Genomic DNA, 20,811 nt, shown 5'->3' on the forward strand with positions numbered 1-20,811 from the left:
AAAGATCCAAGTTTGAATATTAAAATATTATTATAATTTTAAAAATCACATATTCGAATACTAGATTGACGACGATGGAGTGTAGATTGAGTATGTCTATCTCAAGATTTAACCTTAACAAAAAGAGAATATCTTGTGAAGTGCACGCGCTTCAAAATCTAATGGCTTTGGCCCAAAATCAGTTGGTTGTTAGCTTCGCTAATCACTATATCTTCACCTCCCGACGGTTTTATCACTCCTCTTTTTGGCCCTCTTCTTCGAACTTCCCTTCATTCCCTCACTCGAAAAATATCCAAAGCCACCGCCCACCGTAGGGAAAGGAGCCGATAAAATATGGATTCAATTCTCCATACCCAATCCCTATATCTCACTCGCCTAATCGCCACTTCGACTTCCACCGTCTCCATTCACCACATGCCTTGCCAGCTCGTCTTCCGCCCCGTCCACGCCCTCCTCTTTCCCTTATCCACCGTTAGCGCTGGCTTTGGCTCTCGCAGGTCTTCCGCTTCCGTTATTGCTGCTAGCGGCACTCTCACCGCCAATTCTGTTTCGGTTTGTTGTCTTATCCATTCAATTTCTATCCTTGTATTTCTTCTTAATGTGTGGATGCTTATTTTTGTTTACTTAGGTGCAATTAATACTAATATTACAACTGATTTAGAGTCGAAACATCTTAGAAAGAGTTTCCTTTTACATGCATGGAATTTTGTTGTTTAGCTGAAATTAATGATAGTTTTTAGAACAGAATTAGAGTCTAAACATCTTAAAGAGAGCTATCTTTTACATGCATGGAATTTTGCTATTTAATTCACTTTTATTTGAAAATTGATGGCTTGTTTATGTTTAGATCTTTCCACTTTCGGTGATTTACTGTTATAGGTGGTAAGTTTCAGCGATTTAGGATGCAAAGACAGTAATTAGTTCTTCGAGCATCTCTTTCATTTTTTTATTTTTATCTGAATATCGTCTGTAGTTGTTTTGTGTGTAAAAGTTTGTGTGTGTGTGTGTGTATCCACATGCGTCTCAAATATAGTAGTGCAAAGTCAAATACTTCAGGTAAATAAGATTACATCAATATATATATATATATATTCCTTGTCTGTATTATTCATGCTCAACCAATTTAACCATGACATATGACATACATGATTCGAGAGGAAAATTGCTATATATATCAGTAATTTGGAAGATGGCACTTATATGGTTTTTGAACTTTACTCATGTTATTTGTATGAACTTTTCCATTTGTTTTCTGTGTATGCAGCCAAGAGGTGGAGTATATACAGTTGGGGATTTTATGACGAGAAAAGGGGATTTACATGTGGTAAAGCCAACAACAACTGTTGATGAAGGTACTTGTTTTTGCTTAGCTTATATCTTATACTATCTTGTCTATGTTTTTGTGTGTGTATTTATAAAAGGAGGCTCTAATTTATTAATCTTGTGCCAACACCAATAGCACTGGAAGCTCTTGTTGAACAGAGAATCACTGGTTTTCCTGTTATTGATGATGACTGGAAATTGGTATGTCATCTTTCCCCCTAAATTTTGTTGTGAGGTTATAACTATTCGTTTTCTTTTCTTTTTCTAACTTTTGGTACCAAAACTTCTTTTGTCATGGTTTCATACATTTCAAGAAAAGTGGAATCTTAGCATTTGCATTGTCCAACGAGGCTAATGTCCCTAAAGTGAGTGTTGTTGAATAAGATGTTGGACCTACCCTATGAAGGGTAGAATAATATTCTTAAAGACTTTGATTGATAGTCATGAATCATTAAGTTTAAGCAAATATCTTGGTGAAATAGTGCCAATTGAGTCTATTGGCATACACAGTATGTTCTTTTCTCCATTCTTAAGACTTTAAGGCGACATGGGTGAAGGAAAGATTGTTCTTGCTGCATGATAATTTTCTGAGTTTGGGCGCATCTTCATTTTATATAAATTCATTCTTGCTTCTACGTTCCATTTCAATTGATTGTTGCAACTGTGCGAGCTCGATTCTTAAAGACCTTGTCTCAAGTGTCAGCATTTGGGTTCCTTCTTTTTCCAAAGTTTTCCACCATGCTTTACATTGCAGTTGATTTCACTATTTCAGTTTTGTTTATTTGGTTTGCGAAATTGCCGTATCATTTTTGAACTAGTAAATATTAGCTTTTACTTATGGAATATTGGTATCATGTTCTTTGCTGCTTCAGGTTGGACTTGTTTCTGATTATGACTTGCTAGCATTGGACTCCATATCTGGTAAATTAAGTTATCTGACCAATTTTACTGTGGTTTTCATATTTTTTTGTCAATTCGGTATTATATGCTATATGTCCATCCAACATAGTTATGTACATTTCTCCTAGAAGCAGACCCCCTTTTTTTGCTTCTGAATTCTCTATGTTAGTAACAAGTAACAACTGCATTCTAATTTGAACATTGGATTTTTATCACTTCCCTTGTGGTTTTACTGTGACAAGTTTGTATTAAGCTGAGATGCTAGTTCTTATATGGCTTCTTGCCTAGGTATTGATCCTATAAATGAGTTTCTATAATCTGATTTAGTTGCACTATGTTCTTTTGTGGAAATTTGTCATGAATCTGGGGTATGTTCATGTGATGGTAGTCGATTCATAACTATATTTATCCTAATTTGAACATTGGATTTTTATCACTTCCCTTGTCGTTTTAGGGTGTGAACAAGTTCGCATTAATCCGAGATGCTAGTTTTTCTATGGAAGCCTTTCTAGGCTAATAGAAAGCGGAATGGGTATAGATTGCTATGAATCAGTTTCTTTAATTTGATTAAGTGGCTCTGTGTTCCTTGATGGAAATTTGTCATGAATCTGGGGTGTGTTCATTTGATGATAGACAATTCATATGTATTGTTTTTTCAATCAGGGCGGCGGAATGAGAATGACTTGTTTCCTGAAGTTGATAGCACTTGGAAAGTAAGCAAGAATTTTCTATCTTCTTGATATAAATGCATCTTTCTTTTGCAGAAGTCGCCATCTTTCACATAGTTCTATAGTTTTCATTTCCTGGACTTTCAAAACATTAACTCTAATCAATAATATCTTATATATGAGCACAGATATTTTCATTTGCTACAAATGGGCATATCTGAGTTTCCTTACTTAATGCATTTGTTTTCTAATTCTGTGATGGTAGTTTGAGAAAAGGATACAATAATTTTTGGTAAATGATGATATTTTTTTAAAAAAAGATGTGCCTTTTTGAATCAGAAGAAGATAAGTGGAAACTTAGTCAATGCTCTGTCCTTTTAGTGATGCATAGCAATGTGGTGGAGCAGCAAACTAGAGGTTTTGCATTTTGGCATTACTTAAATAAACTAGATTGTGAACTTCGAAGGTTGCATAAATTGTGTCTATTTGAATTTACTGCAATTGACTCCAGCTGTGTTTATAGTTTAATTTTTACTGCTGGTTCCTTAACTTTGCAGACTTTCAATGAGGTACAGAAGTTACTCAGCAAAACGAACGGCCAGGTGGTTGGCGATTTGATGACACCGGCTCCATTAGTTGTACGTGAGACAACTAACCTCGAGGATGCTGCTAGGTCTGTCGAACTTATCTTGCCGTTGGTTTTCCATACTTCGATAATCTATGCTTTTGTCTTTTCATATTTTGGCACAATTGGAGAGTGTCTAGATTCAAATTCAAAATCATTATTAGAGCTCGTATTATCCTACCACTTGATCTCATCCCGATAAGTAGTCATGCATTGTGAAATAGGAAAGTGTACATTAATTGGTTTATAAAAAAATTTCAGATTATTGCTTGAGACAAAATATCGGCGACTTCCAGTTGTTGATGTAGAGGGTAAGCTGGTAAGTCCAGAAGCATTTTTTAAAAAATTCCCTTTGATTTTAACCAAATTTGTTTATTATGGTTTCGTCTTGCGTTTGCTAAGCTCCCTGTTCTTTTTCTAAAGGTGGGTATCATCACAAGAGGGAATGTGGTTAGAGCTGCCCTTCAAATAAAGCGTGAAATTGAGGGAAAAGCTTAACCCAACCTCAAGAAACTTGTTATTTTGTGATATTTTAGGCGTTGGATAGGGAAGCTCTTGGAATCCTTTCTCCATTTATCAAAGAAAAGTTTGGAGAAAGGGTGATTACGTGCTTTATTTGGTCAAATTTCTCCCTGCTTTTGTGTAATCCTATATATAATTTACATTTTTTAACATTGTTATAATCATACCAGGATTGACTCATTGGGAAGGGAGGGCGGTAGTTAAGCAGAAATTGTTGTTAATGTTCTTAAGCTAATATGTTATTTTAAAATATACGCATTTGCATTTGATATTTATGTTTGTGATTTAAACATGGGCTCGTAGGTTCTGTGAGCATAGAGAATCGGCCAGTGGTAGGGGGTTTGAATCGAAATTTTTCTTTTTCATGTTGTGATTAACAGTCTTTGTTTCTTATTTTGGTTCCCCACGAATATAAAACTAGTGAAGTAATATACAGAAAGAAAACGAACTGGAGAATCACAAGGAAAGAACGAGTGTGAAAATGTGGAAAAAAAGGGGGGGATGTGATTATTTGGATGTTGTACAACTGTTTACCAACGCCAATATCTGTTGTGAATGATAGGCATGGAAATTGTTATAGCTAGCATCCACACATGAGAAAGCGACGAATTGGGGAAAGCATTAATTATTTAGAATTTACATCGCTGTCGAGTGTTAACCAAGCAATATACTTCGCATTTCCTTTCCGCTAATTGTGGGTCGGTGCAGTAAAAGAGTTTATGTCCTGTCCTCTTTTGGAAATTAAAAATGTTGGGCACTGCCCAATGGGGCATGCTAGTTGTCAACTACGCACCCAATAAGAAAAACAAGTCTCTTTTCCCCCTTCCGCTATTAACTTTGTTTTCTGCATTGTTAAGGCGGGCCGGCGATTGTACTTCATTTTTAGATTAAAGTATTAAAAGAACTGGATTAACTCCCCGATTTTTAGGTAGCTATGTTGTGCGGTAATCTTAATATATAATTAAGAAAATATATTTCGGTAAAACGTTACTTAAAATATTATTATTATTTTTATCAAAAATGTTAATTTCACTAACTAATTTATGGTAAAACCCAATATTAACATTTTTGATAAAAAAATAATGTTTTAAGTAACGTTTTATCGAAAATGTTAAACATTTTTTATAGAACCTATTATTAATATTTTTGGAAAAAAATAATATTTTAATTAACGTTTTACCGAAATTAATAAAAAATAATATTTCTGATAACGCATTTCCTTAGCATATTAAGGCTCCCGCACTTCAGATATCACCATATTTTCATTTCTTATTTGAGATAGATCTATTTTAAAACATAGAGAAAACTTCATGCATGACAAATCAATGGTTTTAGTGTGGACTTTTAAAAGAAATTAAATATTTTTAAAAGAGATAAGTTGTAAAAAAAACCCAAATCAAACTTAAAACATATTTCCACCCAACAGTCCCAAATATTATCGAGTACAAAATCCGGATGGCTTCTAGATGACCCTAAAACGGCATCAGTTAAAGGATCAAGTTGGAGGAAACACCATCATCCAGGGCAGTCCCAACCCGAGCTTTGATTAACGGTGACCCACTTCCGCAGACTCAAATCTTATCGTTTACAAGTTACCCCCACCCGCCCCTTTTGCACCAACTGCTGGGATGTGTAGGCCACTCCTTTTCCGATTTCTAATTAAGATTTTATTTCTTTCTATTTAGGTTTAAAACTCAAACAATCAATAGCCCAAGAAATGAAGCAGTAAAAAGAGACATTAGTGCCAAATTTATGATTGGAAAAACCTGTGATTTTTCATTAACTGGACAATAATAATACAAAGGCTTCATCATTTCTTCATCCGTCATTTTTTAAACTTACCTTACGTCCTCCAGTAGCGCACATTATCTACTGCCGGCGGTGCATGTTAGCAACTTCCCTCCCTTGTTCAGCCCAAAGACAGGACCAAGAAATAGTGGTTTTGTAATCCAAATAATTGAAGGGGCGTGATGGAGGAATCACCTTGTTTTTCCTTCTACTTGCTTTCCCATTCACCATCGGAGTCCTCCGAGTCGGGCATCTTGTTCAAGTCAACCCGCTGTAAAAACCGGCCACTTGGTTTCATCTTTTCGCCATAACTACGATTATAATTTGGATCAAGACCGTAATTATGATCACGACGAGGATGAAGATGATGAGCTGCCTCGAGAGCATCCACTCTAGCACCAACTTCAATCGCTTTCTTCCTTATAAAAGCCGTAGATAAATCGCCGCCGAGTTTCTCTCCCACCAAAAGGTCGGGAAAATTCAGCCTAGCAGACGGCCCACGCAGGTAAAAAACCGCAGTGTCGTAAGCTCTGGCAGCCGCAACAGGGGTGGAATAAGAGCCTAACCAAATCCTGGACCGTTTATGGGGTTCCCTAATCTCAGCCACTCATTTCCCCCACTTCCTCATCCTTATCCCTTTGTACGGCCTCTCCGAAGACTTCCTCGACCCAACAACCCCCCTTCCATTTTCCATCGCCAGAAATCCAATGTTTCTAAGCTCTGGGTTTGTTTTTATTGTAAAAACTGGGGACGAACAGCTATGAAAGCAAGGAAAGGAAAGGTTTGAGTTTTAGAGATGGCGAGCTTTGTGTCGTGTGTTTAAAGTTGTTCAAGTATTTTCCCCACCCCAGACATTACAAAGGTATGTGTATATGTTGAGAATTCTGGATGAGAGAGAAATTAAACCCAATTTTGATAAAATACAATTTCACCGACACAAATCCGTGTGAACCAAATGGGTTTAATTATGATTCTAATCCCTCAACTTCTCTTTATTTTAGCTTTATATAACTTAATCCATCTATTTTTAATAACGTTTTACTAAATTTAGATTAATCATAACACCATTAGTTATTATCTTTAAGGTGATGTCATGTGAATTGCACACCATCATATAAAAATCCAATTAATCATCTTTGATTAATAGCAGTTTTATATATTAATCAAAGTTCTACTTTTTTTTTTGTAATTCAGTATTATCAATTTAACGATCACACTTAATTATTTATCAATTTAATGAAATTCACATAATAATTTATGTCACATCAAATTAGATAGACTCAATCAAAATTTTTGAGAAGATTATTATTTATTTACTTAAATGAGGGATTAGATGTAGATGCTTTCACTTTGGCATCTAGGCGTTGTTTGCGCCTTGTTTAGTATATCTCAATAAAAAAATTTAGTTCAATTAGAGAAGTAATACACTACTTATTTTTAATAAAAATGATATATGTTAAAAGATGATACTGACACGCTCGATGATATTTGATGAGCACGGTAAACGATGAACATTATAAAATTAAATTATAAAATCGTTAAATCATAGAGTACTTAAAGTATAATTATAATTTAGTTAAAAATTAAAATGTAATTTAATTAAAATAAAATAATTCTAAAAATAACTTTTTGTAAATTTATTTTAATCAAATTAATTCAAATATAAATTTGGGAAATTTATAAACCATAGTTTATTTCAATATCTTTTAAGCAACCGTTGTCGTCACTACCGTCGCCACTGTCGTCGTTACCGTCGACGTCACTACCATCGCTGTCACTTCCAGCGTCACTAGTGCAACCAATCCCTAAAGTAAGTTTTATTAATGATTCTTAACCCTAATTCCTCAATTAGTGTACTTAGAAAATCCTAATAATCAAATTAAGTATCATATTTACTAAATTACAACTCAAATTAGAATAATCGAACCCTAATTTTTACGTTTGAGTCATATTTGGTAAATCCAATATCGATTTCCCGATTGTTGTGCCGCCGTCCGTACCAGTACACTAGTTCGTTCGTATCGGTATCAATTGAGATGATGTAAAATTTTGTGACTAAAGCTGGCTCAATTGAGAATGTTGGATTTCTTCTAAAGGATTTGTATAACTATATATCTAGAATCAAACGAGAAGAAGTGCAAGATGGTGATGATGAAACGGTGATGGCATATTTAAATGGGAAGCAAGAATCTGACCCTTTCTTTTTTGTGAGCCACACGAAGGATGAATTCGGAAACTTAGAGAAGTTATTTTGGGCTGATGGTATATCACGTGCATACTATAAAGAATTCGGGCATGTTCTTGCATTTGATACGACTTACAAGTGCAACACATACAACAAGTTGTTCGTTGTTTTGGTTGGTGTTGATCATCATCGAAACACAATGCTATTTGGATGTGCATTTGTTGTGAATGAGAAAAAGGATACCTATGTGTGGGTGTTACAACAATTGATTAAAGTTGAAGATGACCACTTATCTTAATGTTATTACTGATAAGGCCATGGCAAATGCAATTACTAAAGTACTACTTGGGGGCAAAACATAGATTGTGTTTATAGCATATCACGAGGAATATATAGTCTAATGCTAATCACAATTTTCTCGACGGGTTTTTGAGATGCGCTGAAATGTGTAAAACTAAATCCGATTTTGAAAGGGCTTGGAAAGAATTAGTAGAGAAACAGAAGGTTGTAGGAAGGATATGGGTTCAAGAATTGTATGAAGATAAAAAGAAATGGGCAGAAGCATATTTGCAAGGATATTTTTATACATGTAACATTAATTGTATTTAATATTATTTTTATTTATTGTATTTAAGAAAATTATTATATATGTATAGTTTGGTGTGCATCAATAAAGACTACACAACAATGCGAGTCAATGAATAGGACATTGAAAACTTGGTTAGACAAAAAGGTAATGTTATTAGTTAGAGCATGTTGAAAAGGAGAAGTTTTATCTTCTAATTAAAGATACCACACATGATATTATGTATGGTTGTTGTATGAAGTTAAATTCCGTTGGTTTTCCATGTCGTCATATGTTTGTAGTATTGAAATATAAAAAGACAAAACAAAAACCTCAAGGATGTATGATGAAACGATGGATTATTTATGCAAAGATAAATGTTGGATTAGATAATAAGAATGCAGATGTTGAAGATAATAATCCAACAACAATACAATCCATATATTCCACTTTAGCCTCTTATTGTATGATTATATGTCAACGTGCATAAAAAACATTAAAATCTTTCAATGAGGTTAAATATCAATTTGCAAAATTGAGTCTCATATTGCAAAAGGTGAAAGTTGGATGTAAAAGAGAACCGATAAAAGTGAAGAGACGCTTGGAATTGGTGATCCTATAGTTCTTGAAACAGAAAGAGGAAAACCCAAGAGAACAAAGCGCTAAGGTTCATCCTCCAACCCGACACATGTTTCATACGATGAAGATGCCACATTGGACTTGCATAAAACCTCTGAACCTTATCCGATCAAGCCTTCTGATCAGGATACGAGGCATACTGATGTACATCAAATATCAAAATTAGTTGGATACATACCTAACACATATATGAAAGAAAACATATCTGTGGTAATTAAATTTTAAATAGAATAATGATTAATATTTGTTTTATGTATGTTGATAATAATTTTATTTTGCAGGCTGCATATACTCATGAATTGAAAAATATGGGAAAAATCCAACAATTTTGGTTTGGCAACCAAATAAGGATTGGTAGTGTGCGGTCTCGTCCAAAACCTTGAGATAATTAAACATCAAATATAATTGTTGTTATCTATATTGAATTAGTTATATTAAAATCTAATGTCATTTTCGATAATTTTTTACTCTCATGATAAATATATAGGACTATGTCTTAGCGTGCCTCGATAATGTATGACGGTTGTGGATGTCCTTTTTTGTGTCTATTGGGAGATTTAGTTTAGTTACGTTATTCTATATTTACATGCACGAAATATTGTTACGTTTTAATCTTTCATATTGGATGAAGTTAGTTAGAAATTACTTTACTTTTATCTTATTTGCAATTACGATATTTACAGTGTTTTGTGATTTTATTCCCCTTATAAATATTTGTACTCTTATTTGAAATAGTCAAATTACTTCTCATTTTTAATATTTAATGATAGTTTAGTTTAAATGAAATAAATGCTATTTAACGATATTTAAGTACTTCATACACATTTTCCCCGATCTTTATAAAGTCCATACCAATATCGATATCAATACCTATAACATGTGTATCAGTACCCTGTTATAACCGTACCGGTATGCAAGTCATTGTTGGAGCTATTTACATGCTTCATACACATTTTACCCTATTTTTATCAAGTCCATACCCTTAAGAAGCTTAATTTTTGATTAAATATACTGATACGTTATCTACGGGCATCGGTACGATATTGGTTTTGAATTTCCAGTGTCCCAAAACCATATTGAAACCTCATGTGTATTGGTACCTTATTAATAAGTGTACCGGTATGCGTTCGTAGCCTTACCGATACACGTATATGAATTAGCCTTCAAATATGATTTTTACCCATTTTTATCAACCCCTATGGTTTAAAAAATCTACGTTGGGGTACGTGTACTGATACCAGTGTAATACGTATCGGTACGGTGTCATTTAGACTAAATTCTAGAATTCTCAAAGTATACCGATACGGAATGGTACCATTATTTATAATATGCGTATCGATACCCTGTTATAACCGTACCGGTACGTGCGATATTGTGGGTGGTATATATAGTTTCGAATTTATCTTTCCCAAATGTCATCAAACCCTAACCCTAAAAAGGCCTTTTTCTCCTAAAAATTCCCCTTGTTTCACTCAAACTATCAAAACACTTCATGGTTTTTACAAGGATTTCAAGGGATTCTATCTCTGAGCAAGCGTATCGATACGATATTATTTCGAGTTTTGATTAAAATTTCATTTTATTTATTTATTAAAATGTTATTTTTTAAGTTTTTGCATCTAGATCGAATCTTTTTTATTTTTGTGCCTTTTGTTTAATTTATTCACTTATTATATTAGATTTTACATATAGTTTAAATATTTAAAATAAATAGATTGAAATTTTTAGATATGTTTTATACAATGTGCTTTGTTGGAGTTTGATATTTTGTTTTTTTAGAACCATACAACCATGTCATCAAGATCAAAACTTACAGCCAAACGTCGTCGTTCAGATTTACTGTCTTTGAGTCATCCCTAACCTGAACCTCAACCTCAACCCATTGTACCAAGTTCATTTGATAGTTGTTTTAATGAACCTGGGGTGAGATATGACCAAAGGGAAATGTTTCTCATGTTTAACAAGTTTTCTATTCGGGATGAGCGTATCGTAGATTTTGAATTTATATCTGCTCCCAATTTTAATTTTCCATACCTTAGTCATATAAGGCGTTGGAAATTCAATACCTTTCTTCATTTTAAGCCACAATATTATCCCACGTTGACCCGAATATTTTTCTCTAACACTCAAAATATTGTTGATGAACCTACTAATAATGTTATTGCCATAGAGTCTTATCTCATGGGGAAGACATTTATGCTAGACACCGGAATTATTGCCAACCATCTAGGTCTAGAAAATAGGGGTATTGATACAGAGGATGAATTTATTCATGGTTCTCCAAACTTCGACTATGTTACTACCCTAAACGCCTATGATCGCTTTCTCCATTTTATGATCACTTGGTGGTTTCGACCATCCGAAGGTAAGTATTCGACTATTAGGACTATCGATGCATGGTGGATTCAGTGCTTCCACACTAATAAACGCATCAATCTTGCTCAGATTATTTTTGCTGATCTAGTTTACATCATCAACAACTGTCGTACCTCTATGGTCACTTTCATTTACTACAGTTGCGTCATAAGTCATATTTTCCTTAGGGAGGGTATAGATTGCTCCGTATATATTCCTTTCCCTCTGAAACATAAGATTGATGGTTCATCTCTTTGAAATGCTCACTTTGAGCTCATCAACAATGAGTGGATTCCTCGTAATCCACGGCCAGAGCCAGCACCTCAAGCACATCGAGCAGTTCATCAGCCAATTGATCTAGTACATGAAGGAGATGTCACTTTGGATTCACTTTCAGAGTTAATCTCTCAGATGGAAGGCCGTATTATGCGTCGTTTTGATATTGTTGATGAGCGTATTGCCATGTTAGAGTATTCGGTTCAGGAACTTCAAGATGATGGTGAGGATGATGTTGATAACGATGTAGCGGAGGCTTAGCTTTATTTTAGGAATTAGTTTGATTATATTGGATATTGTATTATTTTATTGTGGATATGCCACTTTGGATATCATCTATACTTTCTTTATTTTAAATATGCTACTATTTTGGATTTGTTAGATATTTTGGTGGATATTGGCTTAGTTATGGATTAGGTTGAATTACATTTGATATTGGATAATTTTGTTGGATATTTTTCATTATTTAACAGAGTAGAAGCGTGAAAAAAATTAAAATTTAAAGTATAGAGTAATAAACTATCTAAATACATAATTTTGAAATTTTTTTCATAATTTACAAAGTTGGGATGAACCACAATGCCCATTTTGGACTATACGTACTGGTATGCACTTTTACCTGTACCGATACACTTACATTATTCGAAATTCCAGTATGTGTCCAAGGTACCGATACAAACACAATATCAATACCATTTGTACCGGTACATGGTTATGCATGTATCAGTACGTGTAAATGTTATGAAATTCCAGAATGTGTCGACGATACCGATATAGTCAGTGTACCATTACAGTCAGTGTACTGATACAGACTATACCGATACGGGGTTATGCATGTACCAGTATGGGTACATAATACAACATACTAGTATGTGCAATCGGTGCCGAAATAGCCACGGTATTGATACCTCCTTTACATCCTATAAAAATCCAAAATATGCCAACTGTACCGGAATGATACGATACTGGTACTTTAATGTATTTTAATTGTCTTCAAACGGTACGGATTTTGGTTCAGTTTATGAATGGTGAAAAAGAACATTGGAGATACAATAGAGAAAAAACATGCTATTTGAGAACAACTATTTGTGTTCCATATATTCAATTACCAAGTATAATAACAAGTATCCTAAACATTATATTGAATTAAATGTTATCATCTCGGAACTAGCACACAAAATATATCATAACAAGTATAATAATGTTCAAATGTTTGCCATAATTTGAAAATTCAAATACACCACTATTATTCACTATTGATGAAACTATATTGAACATCCTCTACTTAATCATGTATAGGCATATTACGATAATTAAAAAGATCAACTTCATTATGTTTGCATGTGACAAGTTTTGCCAAATTTTCAATCGTTCAACTCCCATTTTTGTGTCTACAAAACAAATATAAAATGTTATTCAATATCACACAATAGTTAAATGAAATTGCATGGTATACTTTACCGTGAAAATAGTCTTCGACGAATCACTCTTGTTATAAGCTTCTATATACTTTAATATGTACATGCCACAATCATCTCTGAATCCAATATCAAATACATAATTTATTACAAAAAAAATTCAGACAAATAAATAGAAACTGTTGGGATTACTGATGAAGCTCAAATTGACAACCGAATATTTGCCAAGAGGGGGTGAATTGGCTTTTTGAGTTTAGGGAGTAAGGAGTATAAAAAGATAGACAATTTGCACAATGATTTATATTGGTTCGACTTCTCAACCAAGTCTACATCTACTACCCTAGCTCCTCACTAAGGATTTTCAAACAAATTCACTAATTTGTTCTTTCTTTTTACAGGATCAAGAGATAACCTTTACACTCCTTAGCTTTTCATAGGCTAAGCTAGAATCAATCCCCTTTTACAAAAGGTATAAAAGAAGTAAACAAGAAAACCTCTAAAAGGTAGGGTGTTTACAAGATTTAAGCTCAGTAAAAATAAATTAAAAGATTTGCAATAAGCTAACAATCACAAATATTTACAAGAGAAAGGAAAATAAGAATAAAAAAGCTATTCTCTTGTGTTTGATTACTTGAATATGTGTTCTAACCCTTCTTCAAGTGTCCTCAACTTGTTTTTATATGTTGGAATGAGTTTGTGGCCGTTTCTAGCTGTTAGGGATTAATTTTTTGCAAAATAAAACTGCCCAGGAAAGGGAGTATCGATACTCCTTTAATGAGTATCGGTACTACATTTATAATATTTAAATAAACTAGCCGTTAAAGACCATTGGACTTGACCAGTATCGATACTATGATTCATGGTATCGATACTACTGTGTAAAGTAGTATTTGTACCCCTTTGGGTATCGGTACCTATTTTGCATTCTGGAATTTGAACTATTTGAAAAATATCTGGTAGTATCGATACTACTTAGAGAGTATCGATACTTCTCTTACCTTTGGTATCGGTACCACGTGAACAATATCAGTATTGTTCATGCAGTATCGATACTGTAAGAACAGTATTGGTACTACATACCCAGAAAAACAATTTTGTGCTCAAAATCTAGTTTAATGGACTTTGATTTTTTTTGAAAACTTTGAAAAAATTCAATCAAGTCCAAAAACATTTTGCCTTAATTTGTTATCTCAAAATATTATAAAGCATGGTTCAATAATCTCTCCCTTTTTGATATAACAAAACATTTGAAAAATTGTTTTTGGCAAAACTCTCCTTTAATAAAATATTTCATGAAAAAGAAAATATTTGGAAAATATTAAAGATCCTCCTTTTTCATTAAGAAATTGAATTTTTCAAACATATATTTCTCCCCTTTTTGTTATATAAAAAATAATTCAACTTTAAAGTTAAAAAATAACAACGAAGAGTAAGTCGTAAATTTGACATTAAAATCATTTGAAAAATTAAAGCTCCCACTCAATAAAAGCATTCCAAACAAGAATTTGACTTTAAAAGCATGACACTTAAAAGCATTGAATTTCAACGAAGATGAACAAACAAGTTAGAAGCACAGGAAATTCAATATATCCAAGTCTAAAATACTTTATGCAATACCAATTGTTGTATTTAAGTATATGTACATAAAGCTATCCAAAAATGTTATGCATTTGAAAAGTTGATATCATTTGTTAGAGAGATATCATTTGAAATAAATCACATGTATAAACATTTAAATTAAGGTCAAAAATTAAAATTTGTAAAATCAAAGCATTAAAACCAACTTTGACAAAAAATCATTATGATGAACTACAAATTATGAGAAATCATTAAAACTTTAAAATGTCCATCATAATACACTTTTCAACATACATGAGATGAAGAAACATAAAATTATTTAAAATCAAAACTCATGCATGATTAAACTAAATGAGCAACCAATTATGCAAGATAATCAAAATAACCTTAGAGGTTACCCATTCCATTTCAAGTGTGGCTAGAGCATTTGAATATCTTCACTTTCATCTATATTGCTCCCACACACCTACAAGAGAAATTTAATTGGATTTTAGTATCCAAATTGCTTTGGATCCTTGGACATTAGTTTCAATGCCCCTTGTTCCCTTAGGAACCCATACTTGTCTAATTTTAAAAGATTTTATTTTCTTTATAGGACAAGTATGTTCCAAATGACCATGAAAATGAAAATGTGAGCATTTTGCCATTTTTAAACATAATGAGTTGTTTCTAGAAATTAATTCTTTTTCTTTTTTTAAGCTTTCAAGTTTAACTTTCAAATCAAAATTTTCTTTTTCTAAATCATTGATTTTGATTTTTGAAAGCTCTAAATCATTTTTCAAAGTTTCATTTTGTTTTACAAATCAACATTTTCTTTCAAAATCAAATCATTTTCAACCTTAAATTTTGAAACGAATTTCTTATATTTGGAATTTATGGTCTCAAATTCCAAATATAACTCATCATAGACAACTTGTAAATCATCAAAAGAATATGAGTTTAATTAATTTGAGTTAGAAGTTACCATTGAATCTTCTTCGATGGCCATGCGGCATAGGTTGGCTACTTCATCTTCATCATTGGAGTCAGCTTCATCACTCCAAGCTGTCATAAATGCATTCTTCTTACTTTATCCCTTCTTCTTTAGGAGGGGACAATCATACTTGACATGCCCGGTTCTTTGACATTCGAAGCACACCGGGGACCATTCTTTTTTTCTTGATTTATGCTTTACTTCCTTAGAAGTCATGAATCTCTTGAATATTTTGAAGAGCTTGACCATCTCTTCTTCTTCATCATCATCTTCATCAACCTCTTCACTTGAGTCTTGATTACTCTCATTGGTGGATTTGAAGGCAATGTCTGCCTCCTTTTATTATTTTTTTTCTTCTCTTCATCATCTTCTTCATTTACATTAACTCATGAGTGAGAAGATAACCAATAAGCTCATCAAGATTGAGAGACTTTAGGTTCTTAGCTTCGATGATCGCCGTCTTCTTTGATTGACAAGACTTTAGGAGAGAGTATATCATCTTCCTCACAAGCTTCTTATTAGGGATCACTTCTCCAAATCCCTTGAGACCATTAAAAATCACAGAAAATCTATCCGTCATAGCTTTGATGTCGTCATCCGGTTTCATCTTGAAATTCTCATAGCTATGGTTGAGAAGACTAATTTTGGTTTCCTTCACTTCATTGGTTCCTTTATGAGTGACTTGGAGCTTGTCCCATATCTCATTGACATTTGAATAAGAGGAGACTAGTTCATATTCATCTGGGCCTAATACACAAAATATAATGTGCATAGCCTTTGCATTGAGTTGGAACTTATTTTTCTCTCCATCACTCTAATCATCCATATCACCAGTTAGAATGGAGTATCCCTTCATGATTGAGTTCCAAGCTCCTAGATCGTTTGCTTGAATGAAGACCATCATCATATTCTTCCAATAAACATAATTTTCTCCATTAAAATAAGGTGGCTTGTCGACCGATTGAGAGTCTTCAATGTAGTAAGAGCCAGAGGTCGAAGCCATCTTTTCAGTTATGTGGGGGAATGGATATAGCTTTTTCAAGGATCGTCTCAAGGTTGTTAAACCTTCTAATGAGTCAAGCTCTGATACCAATTGTTAGGATTGTCGATGAAGCTCAAATTGACAACCGAAAATTTGTCAAGTAGGGGTGAATTGGCTTTTTAAGTTTAGGGAGTAAGGAGTATAAAAAGATAGACAATTTGCACAATGATTTATAGTGGTTCAACTTCTTAACCAAGTATACATCCACTACCTTAGCTCCTCACTAAGGATTTTCTAACAAATTACTAATTTGTTCTTTCTTTTTACAAGATCAAGAGATAACCTTTAAACTCTCTAGCTTTTCATAGGCTAAGCTATAACTAATCCCCTTTTACAAAAGGTATGAAAGAATTAAACAAGAAAAACTCTAAAAGATAGGGTGTTTACAAGATTTAATCTCACTAAAAATAAATTAAAAGATTTGCAATAAGCTCAAAAAAATAAATATTTATAAGAGAAAGGAAAATAAGAATAAAAAGCTCTTCTCTTGTGTTCGATTGCTTGGATTGGTGTTCTAACCCTTCTTCAAGTGTCATCAACTTGTTTTTATATATTAGAATGAGTTTATGGTCGTTTCTAGCTGTTGGGGATGATTTGAAGCCATTGGGGATTAGTTTTATGCAAAATAAAACTGCCCAGGAAAGGGAGTATCGATACTCCTATAATGAGTATCGGTACTACCTTTATAATATTTAAATAAACTAGCCGTTAAAGATCGTTGGGCTTGACCAGTATTGATACTATGATTCATGGTATCGATACCTATTTTGCATTATGGAATTTGAGCTATTTGAAAAACATTTAGTAGTATCGATACTACTTGAGAGTATCTATACTTCTCTTACCTTTGGTATCGGTACCACGAGAACAATATCGGTACTGTTCATGCAGTATCGATACTGTAAGAACAATATCGGTACCACGTACCTAGAAAAATAGTTTTGTGCTCAAATTCTAGTTTAATGAACTTTGAATTACTTTTGAAAACTTTGAACAAATTCAATAAAGTCCAAAAACATTTTGCCTTAATTTGTTATATCAAAATATTATAAAACATGGTTCAACAGAAACTATTATTTAAAATCTATATTACATACAAATTTGGTTGCTTCAGTAAGTTAAGAAAATAGATTGAAAATTTTGCAACTTCTTCAAATAATCTACCCAAATGAGCATGACCCTTATACATAACTGGCGCTTTACTCAACTGTTATAATAAGTCAAAACAAAATTAAGAAATTTATATTTAAAAAATAAACAAATTCTATTAGTTCTTATAAATGAATAAAGAATTTACAATATTTTTTGCAATATTCTTATGCACTTCATTGACGCCAAGAGAGTTCAAAACGTAATTATGTCCCTCCACCACATCAACAACTAATAAAACCTATGATTGCCTTGTATATCATGTAAAGGCACATATACCTGCAAAATAATGTGAGTTAAAAATACAAGCAACTACATACAAGCAAAAAACAAATTATAAATATACCTGTTCAACATTACTACTATCAATATGCATAAAGTCCTCTATCCATCAGGTATGAAATTTGACGATGCTATAACTTTTTCTCATCTTCTGATCATTTGTGTAATCCGTAAGGATATTCTAAAGAAACTTTAAGTTAGAAAATGTCATTAACATATATAGTTCAGGATACATGAAGATATAGCTTCTTTCGCATAGGCTCTTCTTTTAAGTGCAAATCGAATAGATAGAGATCGATAAACTATAAAATATTTAAAAGCAATACAAACACTTGTATTAATAATGGCCAAAATAATAAATGTTGACCATGTAAAATATTTATTAATTTAATCTATAATACCCAATCAAATAACCACTTCCCTGGAAAAACATTGTGAACATTGGCAACGTCCAACATATTATTCTTCGCCATGTAAACATTGTTGGATGTATTATTCCAAGTAGCAACATTCGTACAAATTCTGCCTTCTTCAGACGTTAAGAACTCCAAATATTGCTTGTACACATCACTTATTGTACCCATTTTTTTAAATCTTTTGCTAACACATCATCAACCTCATATTTATACTGCATGACAAACATTTAACTCATAAAACATTTATACTGCATTAAATTAAACATGAAATATAACCAGTAAAGAATGATGAGGTATGCATACCTTTGTATGCACTTTAGATATTCTAGCTCTTTTTTTCGATGTCATATCTTGCGATTTTGGATCATCAGCAAAATCAATACGTGTAATTGAACATCTCACACTCTTATCTTTTTGGGAGCCTTTAATCTTTGACAAAGCTTTAGGATTGTTTGACATTTTCAGATCCATTTTTAATCATTGGAGTATCCTTCAACGTAACTAATTGTCTAGGAAATCGATTGGGACTAAATTGAAAGTTAAAAGCTTCGACCGAAATTTCTGGATGTCTTCTTCAAAATTAACTTGAAGTTTTATTTTTCCCATAGGTTCTAATAAGGGAGAAGAATAATCACAATTATAATTAATAAATGGAGATGAACTCAGTTTTTTTATACCACTCTCGATTTCTTCCTTCAATGATGCGACACCTAATTCTTCTTCTTCCATATGTGATTTGTTCTCTAAACTCTCATATTTCAATGGAACGCTATACAAATCTATCTCTTCTTCTCTATTATTTAAAGTATCCTCCTTTAATGAACTTTTAATATTACTATGTGTCAATATGCTTACTAATTTTTCAAATTGGCCATTCAATTTTTCAAATTTATCTTTTAATTCTTTAATTTGACATTTCATTATAGAAAAGTCATTTTCAATATTTTGCACTGAAGGAATGAGTGTCTCAAACTTGTGATCACTTTGATAAAGAGTTCTTATATTTTCCTCATGTACAACTTCATATTTTTCCTATATGCACATAAAGTAAATAAATAAATCTTATATAATATATGTCGACAAAAAATCATCATTCCCTTTCAATCATTCAATCAAAAGAGATAAGAGGCGATGAAATAGAAACGATCAAGTAAGTACGAAAGAAAAAGAAATTTTTTTTATGGAGCATGCATATCAATATTCATGGATCATACCTTTTGTGCCACTTCCCATTCCTAATTTACAAAAAAAAATAATCTATTTAATCCACATTTAATCCATTGGATTTATTTCATTTTTTTCTAAATTATTTGTATTGTACCCACTATTATCAACCAGGGGACCTTCCATGGATTCGCCTATATATGCCGCAACTTAAGTTACAAAAAATAAGAGCTTGAATCCCACTTGTAAATAATCCAAGGAACGTGATAGGTATAGGAACGACTAAATGTACTAAAGAAACAAGAACAACAACTACTAATTCATTAGCTAATATATTCCCGAAAAATAGAAAACTAAATGATAAAGGTTTGAAATCGGTAGACACGCTGCTCTTAGGAAGCAATGCTAGAGCATCTCAGTTTGAGTCCGAGCTCATGACTATTAAGAATGAATAAAATCATATGGTTCTATTTCTCAATCTCTCTGACTTGCTCCTCCGGAACCAAGGTCGAAAAGATTGAGAAAAATCAGTCATTCACAACCACTAATGAAAGATTTCTCTAAAAGTTAAGGATTAGTACCCGGTTTTAGAAATGGAATGGATTTGATCTTATACATACGCAATGAAGGTAATACAAAAAAAGAAAGAAGATAAGTTATTCTTTAATTTTATCACTTAGGAGATCAATCTCTTTCAAATATACAACATGGTTTCGACAATGCAATGGAGTTGGACTTTCATACGGATCCAAATGAATTATCTTTTCCATGGAGGTAAATCCTTTTCTGCTAGGCAAGATGATAGAAAATTACAAATTCTGTTTCGGTTGTACATATATTCGAACAAGCCAAAATTCATCTATTTCAACTACAATAATTGATCTTTCAAATTGGTCAAGACTCTCCAGTTTATGACCACTTCTTTATGGTACCAGTTGTTGTT

At 32.8% G+C, this 20,811-nt stretch overlaps 1 protein-coding gene and 1 pseudogene across 1 annotated transcript; one reads left to right on the forward strand and one right to left on the reverse strand.

Moving 5' to 3' along the window:
* The first annotated feature begins 222 nt into the window (after nucleotides 1–222).
* On the forward strand, nucleotides 223–4,162 carry LOC120195418 (CBS domain-containing protein CBSX1, chloroplastic-like). Its single transcript, XM_039197452.1, has 8 exons — nucleotides 223–552; nucleotides 1,265–1,352; nucleotides 1,460–1,524; nucleotides 2,196–2,244; nucleotides 2,887–2,936; nucleotides 3,449–3,564; nucleotides 3,778–3,835; nucleotides 3,940–4,162. Exons 1-8 carry the CDS (start codon nucleotides 334–336, stop codon nucleotides 4,012–4,014), a joined length of 720 nt encoding a protein of 239 aa, XP_039053383.1. The 5' UTR covers nucleotides 223–333; the 3' UTR covers nucleotides 4,015–4,162.
* Nucleotides 4,163–6,020: 1,858 nt separating this feature from the next.
* Nucleotides 6,021–6,698, reverse strand: LOC120195419 (annotated as a pseudogene).
* Nucleotides 6,699–20,811: the final 14,113 nt, after the last annotated feature.

Source organism: Hibiscus syriacus, unplaced genomic scaffold (assembly GCF_006381635.1).
Source record: "Hibiscus syriacus cultivar Baekdansim isolate YM2019G1 unplaced genomic scaffold, ASM638163v2 tig00117012_pilon, whole genome shotgun sequence".
Classification (NCBI taxonomy): domain Eukaryota; kingdom Viridiplantae; phylum Streptophyta; class Magnoliopsida; order Malvales; family Malvaceae; genus Hibiscus; species Hibiscus syriacus.